General features: G+C 38.1%; 1 protein-coding gene across 2 annotated transcripts; it reads right to left on the reverse strand.

The window, feature by feature from the left end:
- Positions 1–118: 118 nt before the first annotated feature.
- On the reverse strand, positions 119–13607 carry slc7a7 (solute carrier family 7 member 7). Of its 2 annotated transcripts, XM_017699596.2 has the most exons (11): positions 13403–13607; positions 12782–12913; positions 11132–11757; positions 4314–4439; positions 4066–4210; positions 2709–2832; positions 2449–2552; positions 1752–1848; positions 868–1017; positions 506–689; positions 119–390 (listed from the first exon to the last, which is right to left on the reverse strand). In XM_017699596.2, the coding sequence occupies exons 3-11, from the start codon at positions 11625–11627 to the stop codon at positions 311–313; spliced, it is 1506 nt and encodes a 501-aa protein (XP_017555085.1). In that variant the 5' UTR covers positions 11628–11757; positions 12782–12913; positions 13403–13607; the 3' UTR covers positions 119–310. The 2 variants fall into 2 exon arrangements, with proteins under 2 accessions (XP_017555085.1, XP_017555084.1); XM_017699595.2 differs by lacking the exon at positions 12782–12913.

Here is a 13607-nt window from a genome sequence, read left to right on the forward strand (position 1 = left end):
ACTCACAAATCCCCAGGAAGTGCTGCTGGGCGTCCCTGCATTAAAATGTAATTTACTTGTAACATATGAAAATATTCAGAATACTCCAAAACAAGTGAGAAAATACATAAATATCTGCAGCAGGAAATTAAATTGTTTTTTTTTTTTTTTAGTCCTGAAGGAATGTGTATGTTATTGAGAAATGTCATTCAGGCAGCTGTATAAATCAGTACCCACAAAGCTTGTTACATCAGTCAAATTACCCCACTGGTGATCATGACTGAGTCATGAAGGATTCTGCATACTGTGTGGACATTTCTTGTCATCACTGTTACTCCATTTTCCCTTCATCTGTATCCATCTCTGTCAGCACACAGTAGCAAACCTTCTGAATCAGCGTACCGGATGATGCTGAAAATATGCATCAAGAAAAAAAATGGATTAATTGTTATCAGGTACAGGCCCTGAAAACAACTAACAAACAATGGTGCTGGTGACAAACTGCAGTAACTTAATGCGATCTCACCAATAAACTTGCGCAGCCACAGTGGCCTGCGCATGGCTGGGGTGTAGCAGCAGAGGAAGTAGACAGGTACACCAGAGAGGGCGATTCCAATGCCAATCAAGGAGTTGATGGTGTCACTATAAAGCGGGACCACCACAAGGAAGATGGTGCAAAAGCAGAAGGTAATCGGGAAGACAATACTGAGCTGAGAAAGAGAAGAAAGGAGGACAAACAATTAAAAAGATGAAAATGTAGCATCTGATTCTGATAACTAAATATTATAATGGAAGAGTATCACTAAAAGAATTGTTTTTAAAGCACTGGACAAATGAAAATTCCCTATGATCATCCTCTAGAAGGTTACAAAGTCAGACTGTGTATACCTTCAGTGGGCGTGGTCTATCTGGCTGTTTCCAACGCAGGTACAGCTGACCCAGAATGGAAAGACCCACAAAGAACCAGTAGCTGAAGCTGTAGTAGTTGATCAGCTTAAAGATGTCCTCCACACATAGATACACCAGAGCCATGGCACCCTGTAGGCCAGCACAAAGCTATTACTCAAATGCATTATTAATAATAATGTTTCCTAAATGGTTCTTGCCTTGGACATACAGTTTGGTTTTTACTTTGAAAGACTTTAAAAGGGTTCTGTATTCTCAAGCAGTTCCTTCCTGTGGTTCTTTAAAGAACCATTCAGTGAAAGATTCTTTATGGTAATAGTCTCCAACTGCTGATGCAGTATTAGGATTTCATTGTATTTTTTTTTTTATGTGCACTGTTCTCTGAATACATATGATAATAAACTAAGAGTAGGCGATATGGCAAAATACAGTCATATGCAAAAGTTTGAACACAAAAGTTTGGATTTAGTGCACACACTGGACTAAATCCAAAACAGGATTATTTTTTTAATTTTGGTTCTTTAACCTTGAATTTAATCAGGCAAGTCATTAGAAACATATTCATACTTACAATGGTGGCCTATGTTATTATGCTGTCTTTGTAATGAAACATGCTGTCAGTATTCTTTAAGTAGTGATGATATGATCAGAAAAGTATATTGAGAAATAATGTGACACAGTTTATATAATGATAAATATCATATTGCCCACCCTTACAATAAACCTAACTTGACTTGAAAATATGCAGGACAGGGGTACTCTTGGACCAGGTTTGAGTACCATAAACATTCACAAGGGTCTTTACAGATTCAAAGTCAATAGGGGATGTATACAATTAGCAACCAGAAGAATGGAAGGTGACTGACATTGAAGAGCAGGGCGGGGATAGGGGTGAAGCGGCTAACGTGAATCATGGACAGGTACTCAGGTAGATGGCCCTCTCTGGAGCCAACGAAGAACAGCCTGGAGAACGACATGCACATGACACATCAGACACAACAGCACAGGATGATGATGTTGTAAATCAGAAATGTTGAACATTTAATGATTTCCCTGTTCACACACACATGATTCAATTCATGACTTAAAGCAAGACACTACAGGCAAAAATGGCAATTTTGGACCTGTCAGCATGTAAACATGATGTCTATAATAATGGAAATGAAAAAATGTTTATTTCCTTGTGTTTTGTCAATTCATATACATTCTACATTGTACAGTTCTTCTTTTCTAAAAGTTATCAACTTTAATGAAAGCTTGGCCTGTTAAAAGGTTTGTTTTCTGTGTGTGTGTGTGTGTGTGTGTGTGTGTGTGTGTGTGTGTATATATATATATATATATATATATATATATATATATATATATGAAAATATCAAATTTTGCATGCTTAATATGACCAGTCACATGTATGGACAAAGTAAAAGGACCATTTTGACCATTATTAGGGTTCTTGAACAGGGAAATCATCAAATTTTACTGGACACCAACCTTCCAGGGCCTAAGTTTGACACCCCTGTCATTAATCACGTTATTTGTTCAGAAGTGCTATTGAACATCACTCACCTTGAAGCAGCCAAGATAGATGCATTTAGTCCCCCAAAGCAGGAGAGGGCGACAGCCAGCGGGATGGTCCAGTTAAACACACCAAAAACTCTGTCTGCAAAAGTCTGTTACATTTCACGTAGATTAGTCAGCTACCAACATACTGAACTTTATTTTTCACATGAAAAATGTAAGTTTAAAGTTTGTCACTGTGAACTGTTCCTGCATTATTCTTTAATTTGAATCTGTGATCATGGTCAGGACCAAAAAAGGGCACTCACCACAGCCACAGCATCACTGTCCAGGATAGCAGGAATAGGCAGAATAGTATAGTAGGCCACATTGGTCAAGATATAGATCACTGTGACAATGGGCATGGAGATGGCAATGGACAGCGGCAGGTTCCTGTATTACATAAATGTGCCCACCAGAGGGCAACAGAGGGTGTTTGAAATGTTTCAACACCAATGTCCCTTAGGTACAAATTAACAGGTACAAATGACCCTTTCAGGGCTGACCTCAGACCATAAACAGACCTCAAATCTCAAATGAAAAAAAAAAGGTTTATTCTCAAGTTCTAGTTAAAGTTTGAGAGAACCTGAGATCATTAGCAGAGTGCAACCCGCATGAAATTGGATAAGACTAACGATTTCAGTCCAATATCAAATCAAAATTTTAAACTGTATCACTGACACACCTTTGGTCTCTTCTGAGGTTCTCTCGTTGTCTGATTTTTTGTTGAAAGCACTGTCAATGATTAAAAACTAAGCATTTTGGTGCATCATATCAGAGTAAAGTGGGAGGGGAAGGAGGAGGGACATGTGAAGGATTTAAAATCTGGATGCATTTTAAGGTCCCAAAAAGAGGACAAATTCTGGAAAAAAGGACGTATGATCACTCCTAAATTGTAGAGGAATATTTTCTTTACTTTTGGGAATACTTACTAGTGCAGCATTAAAAAAGCTGTATGAGAGCTCTATTTCTAAGTCCAAACAATCAGGGCTGTGTTTCCCAAAATCATATTAGAACAAAGATCTTGCTTAAGTGGTAGAGGAAGCATGACATTAAACACTCTCTCCACCTTGTAAGACGATCTTAACATTAAGATACTTTTGGGAAACTAGGCCCTTCCTAGTACATAACTATAATATAACTGTTTTGATGCTCTTTTGCATCAAAACATAGAAAATTACATCAAATCCTGAGCCCAGAATGGAAAATCAGAAACAAAGTGTTAAAATATGAAAATAAGTACATTGTTACATCCTTAAAATTAGGTCTTCAGTATGCCCAAAGGACAATTTATGGTATATTTATTTCTCTGCTCTTGAGCACAGAAAGTTTTTATTTTTACTTTTATTGACTTAATTTTTATTCTTCTTACTTGTCGTTTGGGATTTTTGTCATTAATAAAGACATAATTGGAGTTTGAAAGGAGTTAATTTAAACCAGCAATCTCAAACTTAAACACTGAAGAGACATCTTATTCTAAATGATCTTTTGAGCATTGCTGAGTGTAGAGACAGGAGGTCTTCAGCAGTCTGTACACTGGTCTCTCTGAACTCATTTCACTTTATGAAACAGTTGAAATAAAACTTTAAAACAAACTATATGAAGACAGTGTATACTGTTCCTCACCTCTCAGGGTTTTTGATCTCCTCAGTTACAAAGTTGAGGGTGTCCCAGCCAGAGTAGGAGAACAGAGCTGAATACAGAGCCAGGGCCACATCGCCAGGGTCATGGGACGAACCATGAAACAACTCCTCAAAGTTCTGGGTGTAACCTGAAGCACATGTAAATACAAAGAATAGCATTAGTGTGTACAGCACATGCAGTCTTTGTTTAGAGGTACTAAATAATAAGAGGAGGATAGATTGTGTGCTTACCCTGGAATATCTTGACCAGGCCAGTGATGATAACGGCAATGAGAGCGATGACTTTGGCATAGGTAAAGAAGTCCTGTACACGAGTCCCCCACTTCACATAGGCACAGTTTACAAAGGTGAGCAAACCTGCAGAATAGAGTCATGTCCCATAATTGTTTAACATATACTGTCAAATACACTGTATCTATGGAGGAACTTTACAGATGTCAAAACCATCTTCTAATGTAACTTAAAGGGTTTGCTTCTTTTCAAAATTTCTAATATTACTCATTTTTTGGTAGTGACATGGTCCATTCTTCATGGAATTTACACACAATAAAAAAGGCAACAGGCATTTTCAAATTATGACAACAGCATTGACAATTCTTCTGACAACAGCAACATAAATCTAAATGTTTAAACTTTTCCTTAAAAGAAATCAAAAATATTTTTTTACTGTGGGACCACAGTTTGAACCAATTCAGTAGAATTGTCTATATAACTATATTGGCATCAGCATCAGCAGATATGCACATGAAAAAAAATGAGAGGTTGGCTGATTTGCTGACAAATTCCATATAGGTTTTTCCATAATACCATGTTACTTATTTATACTGAGAGAGTTTTTCATATATGACAGTTGCCATATTCAAAGCTCCAAGACTACAGCCTTCAGCAATTTACAGAATGGAAGGTTCAGCAGGTTGAAACTTGAAGTGCTCCTGTGTGTTTGACCAGGTATCTTTGAAAGGGTTACACTTAATATAAAACTAAACCACTGTTTTGGCAAAGCTCATCCAACATTCCAATAACACAGACCAGTCACAACACTGATATCCTTGAGGAAAGCTGGCTGAGTCTGAGTCTGTTTTGTTATTAGATCAGTGAAACTGGAGCCAGTGCATACTTCTAATTTTCACAGGCTTCATTAAAATCATGGTGTGATGTTTTAGAGAGACCAGAAACTGGAGAGAGAGGGGAGAGAGAGAGAGAGAGAGAGAGAGAGAGAGAGAGAGAGAGAGATGGTGTGCTTGTGTATATATCTTGTGTAAGATTGTCTGCTTGGCTTGAGGAAGTGGGGCTGCTGACATCAGCACTCCTGCTGTCTGTTTTTCAGGGAGTGGAAGAATGATAAAGCTTAGAACAGCATTTACATGAAGCAGAGAAAGAGCAAACAGCTGTGATTGTATGTGTATTGAATGCATTTTTACATGGTTTTACACAGTGTACACATATGGGAAAACATTCTTAACTTTGAATGGAGCAAGATTTTTCTCAGTAATTTTGGAGCATTTCAACACAATGTAAAGAGAGACTGTTATTTATATTTCCATATAAAAAAGCCAAAAATTAATATAGTAGGGTTGAAGCCACTAGTGAAAATGCTTTTATTGTGCATCATTTTGTAATGTAACACATAATAATACATTTTCATTACAACTTTTCAGTATTTACTATGTCTCCATTTTTTTCCGCTTTAATGAAAGTGAGCAAATGAGCTGGCATGAATTCTACAAGCTTGTGCAAAAGCCTCTGATGAGCAGATTCACTTCAGTTGATTCACTTGAGTCATCTGACTCAACAAATCCCTCAAACATCTTAAAGTTCTTAAACTTTTAGTCCCTAATATATATGTACAGTGCTATACACAAGTCTTAGGACTACAGCCTTAAGCCTCAAAAGACAATCCATATAGTTCTCTCTCTCTTTTCTTTCTCTTGCACTCTTTTTCACAGACACACAGAAAACCTTCACTGTTTCCTTTCAGATATGGCTTACCATCCCAAGAAAACATTTGGTAACTTTGTTGTAACATCATCTTATCTCTCCTCTTATCAGTGTTTATTACCCTAGGTGCATGAAAAGTCAATCTACCATGCTGTCACTGTTTGGTTAAGTATGATTAAAGACTCAGGCATCCTCTGCAAAAATGCTCTATTTCCATCCCAGCCCCCTGACTCAGGCTTATTCAATACCAGCTCCTATAAAGGGAAATTACACTTAGTTAGTAGGTGCTTTGTATGCTCTGAACTGAGGTGTAAATAATGAAGCGGCTGGATACCAACGGAGCTCACTAAAAGCCTAGGGGTCACTGCATCTCCGGATTGGTCTATTGTAAGTTTGGTCAGTTGTAACTATTGTAAGTTACTGCAATCTTTAAGTGGATAATTACAGATAGGAAACCTTAAATAGAGCAAAGTTCAGCAATGTCCTACTGCAAGACTCTGATATTGTAAATGAAATCTGCTTCTGGCTCTCTGTGGATAGATAAATATTACTCTCTCCTGACCTGAGAATTAGAGACACCACCTGAAACAATCCCTACCAAAGAGAGTGTGAGAGTAACTGTGTTCTGGGATAGCTCTGCTCTCTCTCTCTCTCTCTCTCTCTCTCTCTCTCTCTCGCTCGCTCTCTCAGTGCATTACATGCTGATCTGTCATTAGTGATTAGCACAAGGGTCAGAGTCTTGTGCGGAGGACTTTACCTTCCTAGTATCAGCACATTCACACCCTCTAAAAAACTTCTTTTCACTCTACTTGTGCTCTGTATGTGTGCACATCTAAGTGAGTCATCTAAGACTCATCGACACTAATATTACTTTTGGTGTTTATGTATGTAAATTGTAAGTTTATTCTCAAAAATAACTTTGCACCACAGTCCATTACTTTATAATAAGCTTTAGAATGTAATAAGGCTCAGATTTGTAAGGGGGTAGCCCCCAAACCCTAAGAGCCACACTTTAATTTCTTCCTCTTATAACTTATCTATGAGTTTCATACTAGTAACCGAATAATTCATAGCAATTACAACATAATACATGGTAGTAACTGAATAATTCGTAGTAATTACAGCATAATCCATACTAGCAACTGAATAATAAAGTAATTACTGTAATTATTGTATAAATCATAGCTGTCCCTGAATAATTTGTAGTATTTATTTATATATTTAATAGCAGTAACTAAATAAATAATAGTTGTTATTGTATAATTTGTGCTAGTAACATAATAATTCATTATAATGAATGTATAATTAAGAGTAAAAACTGAATATTCCATAATAATGAATGTATGGTTCATAATAGTCAATAATTCAATGTAATTACTATATAATCCATAGTGGTGACTAAAGTCATAATGCTTCTCATATGATTCATAGATGTAACTGAATAAATCATAGCAGTTACTATTCAAGTCATGGTAATAACAGAATAATTCATACTAGTTACTAAAGATACTAAATAATCCATAGTAATCACTATATATTCATAATATGCTAAATAATGTTTTAGAATTAAGTACTGAATAATATAATAATATAATAATAACACAGCATGTGTACATTGAGAGGGCTCCTTGGTGCCAGAAAGCTACATGTTGTTCTGTCCCTGTTCTGTGCTAAACGGCCCAAAATGACCCTAATACAACAAGAGTAAGTGATACTTTTTTAATCCCACAAATGGGGAAATTCCACCTCCGCATTTAACCCATCCGTGAAGTGAAGGGGGGCAGTGAGAACACTTGCCCGGAGTGGTGGGCAGCCCTATCCACGGCACCCGGGGAGCAATTGGGGGTTAGGTGTATTCCTCAGTCATGGGCTGGAGGTTAGGGAACTGGCCCTGTGACCGACAGCACATGACTGCCCCACTGCCCCAATGCCCCAGTGAGTAACCATCTGATTAATTGTTCAGGTCCAGGGGAAGACAGTATTAGACAGAATCATGTGAATGTCAGTGATTCACTTTCTGCTGTCAGCAAAAGCCCCACATGAACCACTATCCCCTCCTTCTTTTTACCTCTACCCTTTACTCACTTTTCAACTTTCTGTCTTGTCTACCTCTTTAGCTTTTTTAATCTTTAACAGCAGCGCACCACAACTTCCTTTCACTCTGCTGAAATAACAGAATTCAGTGTATATTCCAATACAGATCTCTACTGTATAAGTATCATCAGGTAAACTGGCTTTAATAACGGTCTGTGTCAGCATAAACATGCAGGAAACTAAAACTCGTGCCTTTAGTCTCTGTCAGCTTTCACGTTCCTCTTTCTCTTGCCTCCTACCTCTCCATAGCGCTGATCAATACATCATGTCACGCTGCTTGTCTCACTACCCTTTTCTTGCCATCTGAGCACACTTTCTTCCTCTTTGTGCTACCGTCCAAGACTATGGACAAGCAAAATGATCAATATCCACATACAATGAAATAACAACTGCATCAAAGATTCAAACTGACAGACAAACAAACACAGAGACACTGGCTTTTGTCTTCTTCTCTAAATGAAAGCCAACTAGACCAAAACCTCAGCATTGACACAGGCCGATAAATGTTGGTGTATTTTGAGGTGTGGTCTGTGTTGAGCTTTATACTGAACTGAGGCCCTGCTTTACTACTCAGTGAAGATGAAAGCCATCTGATACCAGGAATTGGTATCAATATGGTCAATATTAGAAATGCTTCAATTAAAAAAGGCTTATTTTAAAGCTCAGTAGTTTTTAAAGATGAAATATCAGATCAGAATTGGTATGAAGGATATATAAATAAGGGTTGGCAGGCTTCAAATCAAGTTTGTAAAATGTATTTTATGACATTACACTACATTATATTACTAAAATACTTAAAAAATACAAATGATAAAGGAAGTTCTCTCATTGGGCGAAGGGGTGAGTTTAGGGTAACTTTCTGACAGGCCAAATTAAAAGTCCTCATGGACCAACTTTTGCCTGTGGGCTATACTTTCACCAGTGTTTTGATAAACCTAACTATCAAGAATTTTGCATCTACACCTGGATTCAGTGGAATGTCACTATGGAATTGAGTGACGTAAGTTGAAATGACTATACAAGTGGTGGAAAGTTGTGCTGCCCCATTCCCTAAACTACTTTACAGTGATGTTATGTGTCTTGGTCATATAGTTTTGTGGACGTTTATAATTTTGATGGATTTGTACCTTCCTGATTAAAATGATCTCTCCACTAAGGTATATGAGGTACATATTTATGTGTGCCACCAGTGGCAGTGGTAAGCGACACTAAATGGTGTGTTTCAGCCCTACAGGTTGTGCCCTCACCTGCAGAAAAATATATCACTTTGCTCTTCTCAAACGCTCTCTGAATGGTGGGTAAAATGAAGAAGAAATTATTTTGTACTCATCACTGGCTCTACCTAATAAGCAACATAAGCAAATGCTTAGAGCCTCGCAAGCTCCAGGGGGTCCCCTAACAACTTTCTGGGTTATTACTGTTCCATTATGCTATTTAAGATTCTCAAGTTAGGCTGGAAAAGCAACTGCTTGATCGTGTCTCAAAAAAGAGTGTATGCATCTGGAACTAAATCACAAAAGAAAAAAAGAAAACATTATTTCCTTCATATAACTCTCGATCTGTATCCCAACACTGGGAACCTTTGTTTGATTTGAACCCTTTTCAGAAATCTCTCATTTCTTCTATATATTCACAGCTCATGACATTTACTGAGACTACATTACTTAAAACTAGACAGACATGTGAGCGTGAGTTAGGGATTAATATTACGGATGACTTGTGGAATGGGGCAATTAAAACAATACGTACAGGAGCGCCCTGTGTCAGACTTCAGTTTTTACAGTTCAAGGTTCTACATAGAGTACATCAATCAAAGTCACAATTATCTAAATTTTATCCATTATCAGTAGATGATTGTTGTAACAGATGTGGCAATTCCCCTTGTGACCTTAGTCACATGTTTTATTTTTGCCCTTCATTGACTACTTTTTGGACCAAATATTTTGATTCCCTCACTAAGATCACAGGTGTAAACATTGCTCCAGATGTTTTCCTTGCCATATTTGGACATTCCGTGAATCTCCCTCATTTGTCAGCCATGCACTCTGGGGTACTAGCCTTTACTTTGGTAATGGCCAGACGTTGTATTCTCCATCTGTGGAAATCTCCCAGTCCTCCCGTAATTTCTGTTTGGCTTAGGGATGTGTTACAAGCTCTAAAAATGGAAAAGATACTGGCAACCTCCAATGGCCGTGTTACCAACTTTTATGACAAATGGCGCCCTTTCCTTTCATATATTGCATCATTGTCCTCTTTGTCTGTCGATTGAGTACCTACCCCCCACCCCCCCACCCCCCCTTTTTTGTTTTTTTGTTTTTGTTTTGTTTTTTCTTTTTCTTTGTTCTAATTAAAAAATAGAGACCCATATTTATGTTAATTCCATACCTGACAAGGTTTTGTAATTTATGCTATTTACAATATTTTGTACTTTATGCTCTTGCATCTGTTTGTAATTTTGTCTCTATCTATAAAAAATAATAATAAAAAAAAAGACAATAAGGAGACAAAATGTAAAGATAAGAATATGCTATGTCATTTGTTTTAGCTTATAGTCGGACAACAAGAAGTAGCTCATCCAGGACAAGTAGCTCAACCTGTCTAATGAAGCAGGTTCAATGTAGACATTCTTTCTGACTTCAGCTTCAAAAAACCTAACAAACACATCTGTCAAAAAAAAATCATCAAAAAGTTTAATCAGCAGCAGTTAACTTTAGAACAGATCCCCATAGTGAATGTCCACTAATCAGCTATATACAAATTAGCCAATTATAAATGTGTATAATTTAGCCAATTTTTCATTGGTGTTATTAGTTAGCCTCTAATTTTATAGTATAGCAAGCAAGATGGGGGCACCCAAATTCTGCCTAGGCTTTACTTCACTGAAGTAACCACACTTTCACTTGAGTAAGGGTTTCAGCTACTCTACCCACCTCTGCCGAAATCTAGACTTATCTTATTCTTGGGACTCTTTCACAAAGAGACATGTGCTTACACATACATGCTGCGTGATTACTCACATATGCAGGCTGCAGCCAGCAGGCGGTTGGCCACATAGGGTGCGACACAGGTAGGGAAGATGGGCTGCACCATGTAGTTAGAAAAGGTGATAGCTATCACAGCCTGACTGGTGGGCTCGATGATGAGAAGTGATGTCCACAGACGGATGAAGGCCAGGAACCCTCCGAAGGCCTCCAGGATGTAGGCATAACTGGCACCGGACTTTGTGATAGTGGTTCCCAGCTCGGCATAGCAAAGTGCCCCAAACACTGAGAATATTCCACCAATGGTCCACACTACCAAAGACAGGCCATAGGAGCTGCTGTACATCAGCACGCCTTTAGGAGAGACAAAGATGCCCGAGCCAATCATGTTCCCCACAATGAGGCAGACGCCATTGAGCAAGGAAATCTCTTTCTTTAATTTTATTGACTCCTCAGAACCAGACGACTTCAGTTTGCCGTTGGAGACCTCTGTAGAAGACTCTTGCATAGGGGCAGGGCTGTAGCTAGCCATTTTTGCACAAAATTGGAGGGCCGGTGGTTTAACAGGAACGCTGACTGAATCAGCTGACAGTCACTTTCAAAAAGTCAAAATTTATTTGGAAGGCCTGCTTATGTCTGAGTCAGAAGTCTTAAGGGAGCATCTGAGGAGGAAAGAGAATGTTTTGTCAGTGCAAATAATTGTAACGGCGATCTAATTATGCAAGCACACACTAAAAATGTTTTTAAAAGTGAGCAAATGTAAAGATTTAGAGAGAGATGCTGAATGGAGGAAAGAGAAACAACCAGTTTCCATGTAATTTCATGCCTTGTACAGTGTTGGGCTGCAAGTACAGTTACAAAAGCTGCAAAAGCTGACGTCACACAGGAATATATGCCATGAACCTTACATATAGTAACATAAGCATGCAGTAGTGAAAAAAAGCCATAAAAATGGACATCACAACATAAACACATAAAATGCTGAATGTGGAAATCTTATAATAATAAATATATAATGCAACATTCAAAGAAGAGGGATGTAATTAACTGAAAAAGTGGACCATTAATAGACACTTGGTTGAACATTGTAAAGTTAAAATGCTGACAATGTCTTACTTTACAAATCATGTGCATGGTTTGCTGAGCATGACATGAGCAGATTATGGAAATTCCATTTAGATAGCACTATATAAGGTCTAATGCAGTATGCAGTAGATAATAAGCAACTACATCATCTGTGGTAAACATGTACAGATGCCTTCTTAGTTTAACTGAAGTATGTGCTGTTCTATTGGGCTTTTAGGTTGTTAAGAAAGCACAGTATGAGATCTGAAGTAGTAGTTAAAAACAGTAGCCCACAATACTTCATACATGATACCTACACCATGCATGTATCAGGCTATACCTGACCAACCGTGGAATGTATTACAGTTTATTACTGTTGCTGCCTGCTAACAATTTTTCAAGCTTTGGAGAGCACTGAGAGAAAGCAAGAGAAAGCAGAATGTATGAATATTATTTCTCACTTCAAAATACTTCAAAATAGAATATAAAATGCTATTGATCCCAAATATTGATCCCCAAGGTAATACTATGCTATATTTTTTAATGTGCTACATTTTGTGTGACATTTCCAGTGCATTAAAAAGAGCAGTAAGAAAGAAAGAAAAAAAGAAAGAGTATTACCAAGCAGGAGGAGAAGAGGTAAGGCCTGCACGTGTTGATAAAAAGAGAGAGAACTGTAGTTTCTACAGGTCTTAGGCACCAGAGTGGGAGATCAAGGTCCATTCAGCACTGATAAGCTCTCTTAGAAAGCAGCTATAAAACAAATGACTTAAGATTACACAGGGAACGAGGTTTTCTGTGCAGCATAGCTTTGTTGATATGTGACTTTCAGAGAGTGTCCCAGTACAGGGGCCACAAGAGATGTAAGGACAGACCAAACCATGTCTTAACTAAGTAAAGCATGAAAGTAAAACTGGTTTAAAGAACACAGATCTGGCCCATGTCAACAGGTCAGCCTTGGACTAATGTATACTGTCAGCTGAGATTCCCCACTGAAAATCCAAGCTCTGGCTTAATCTGTACCTGTAAAAATCGTCGTCATGGTCTGTTTACGTTTGATAACCAGCGAATTTGAGTGACATTCATGCTCTTTTAACGCCCCCTCAAGTTCACAGAAACTCATCAGTGTCATTATTCGAAAAAGCGTGGATCTACAACGTCTCACATATTTTTGATAGCCTGCAGGCTAAATAAACAGATGAGCCACCTTCGCGTTTAGGCTAAACAGATGCGTTCGCTTACCTTTCTAAGGTGACCAACGGGAATACTCGGGTTTCTGCTTCCACTCCAGTGGTTTGGCGCTCCTTGTTTTCAGGCTTCTGCAGGTCATTCACATCTGCTGCGGAGAATGAACACAGATGTAGCTGTCATTTTAACATGAAGCAAGGCTGGAAACGGCGAGTCAGGTTTGATTACTGTCTTCGTTAAACGCTCCTGTACTTTTGCA

This window comes from Pygocentrus nattereri, chromosome 2 (genome assembly GCF_015220715.1).
Source record: "Pygocentrus nattereri isolate fPygNat1 chromosome 2, fPygNat1.pri, whole genome shotgun sequence".
NCBI classification, from domain to species: Eukaryota; Metazoa; Chordata; class Actinopteri; order Characiformes; family Serrasalmidae; genus Pygocentrus; species Pygocentrus nattereri.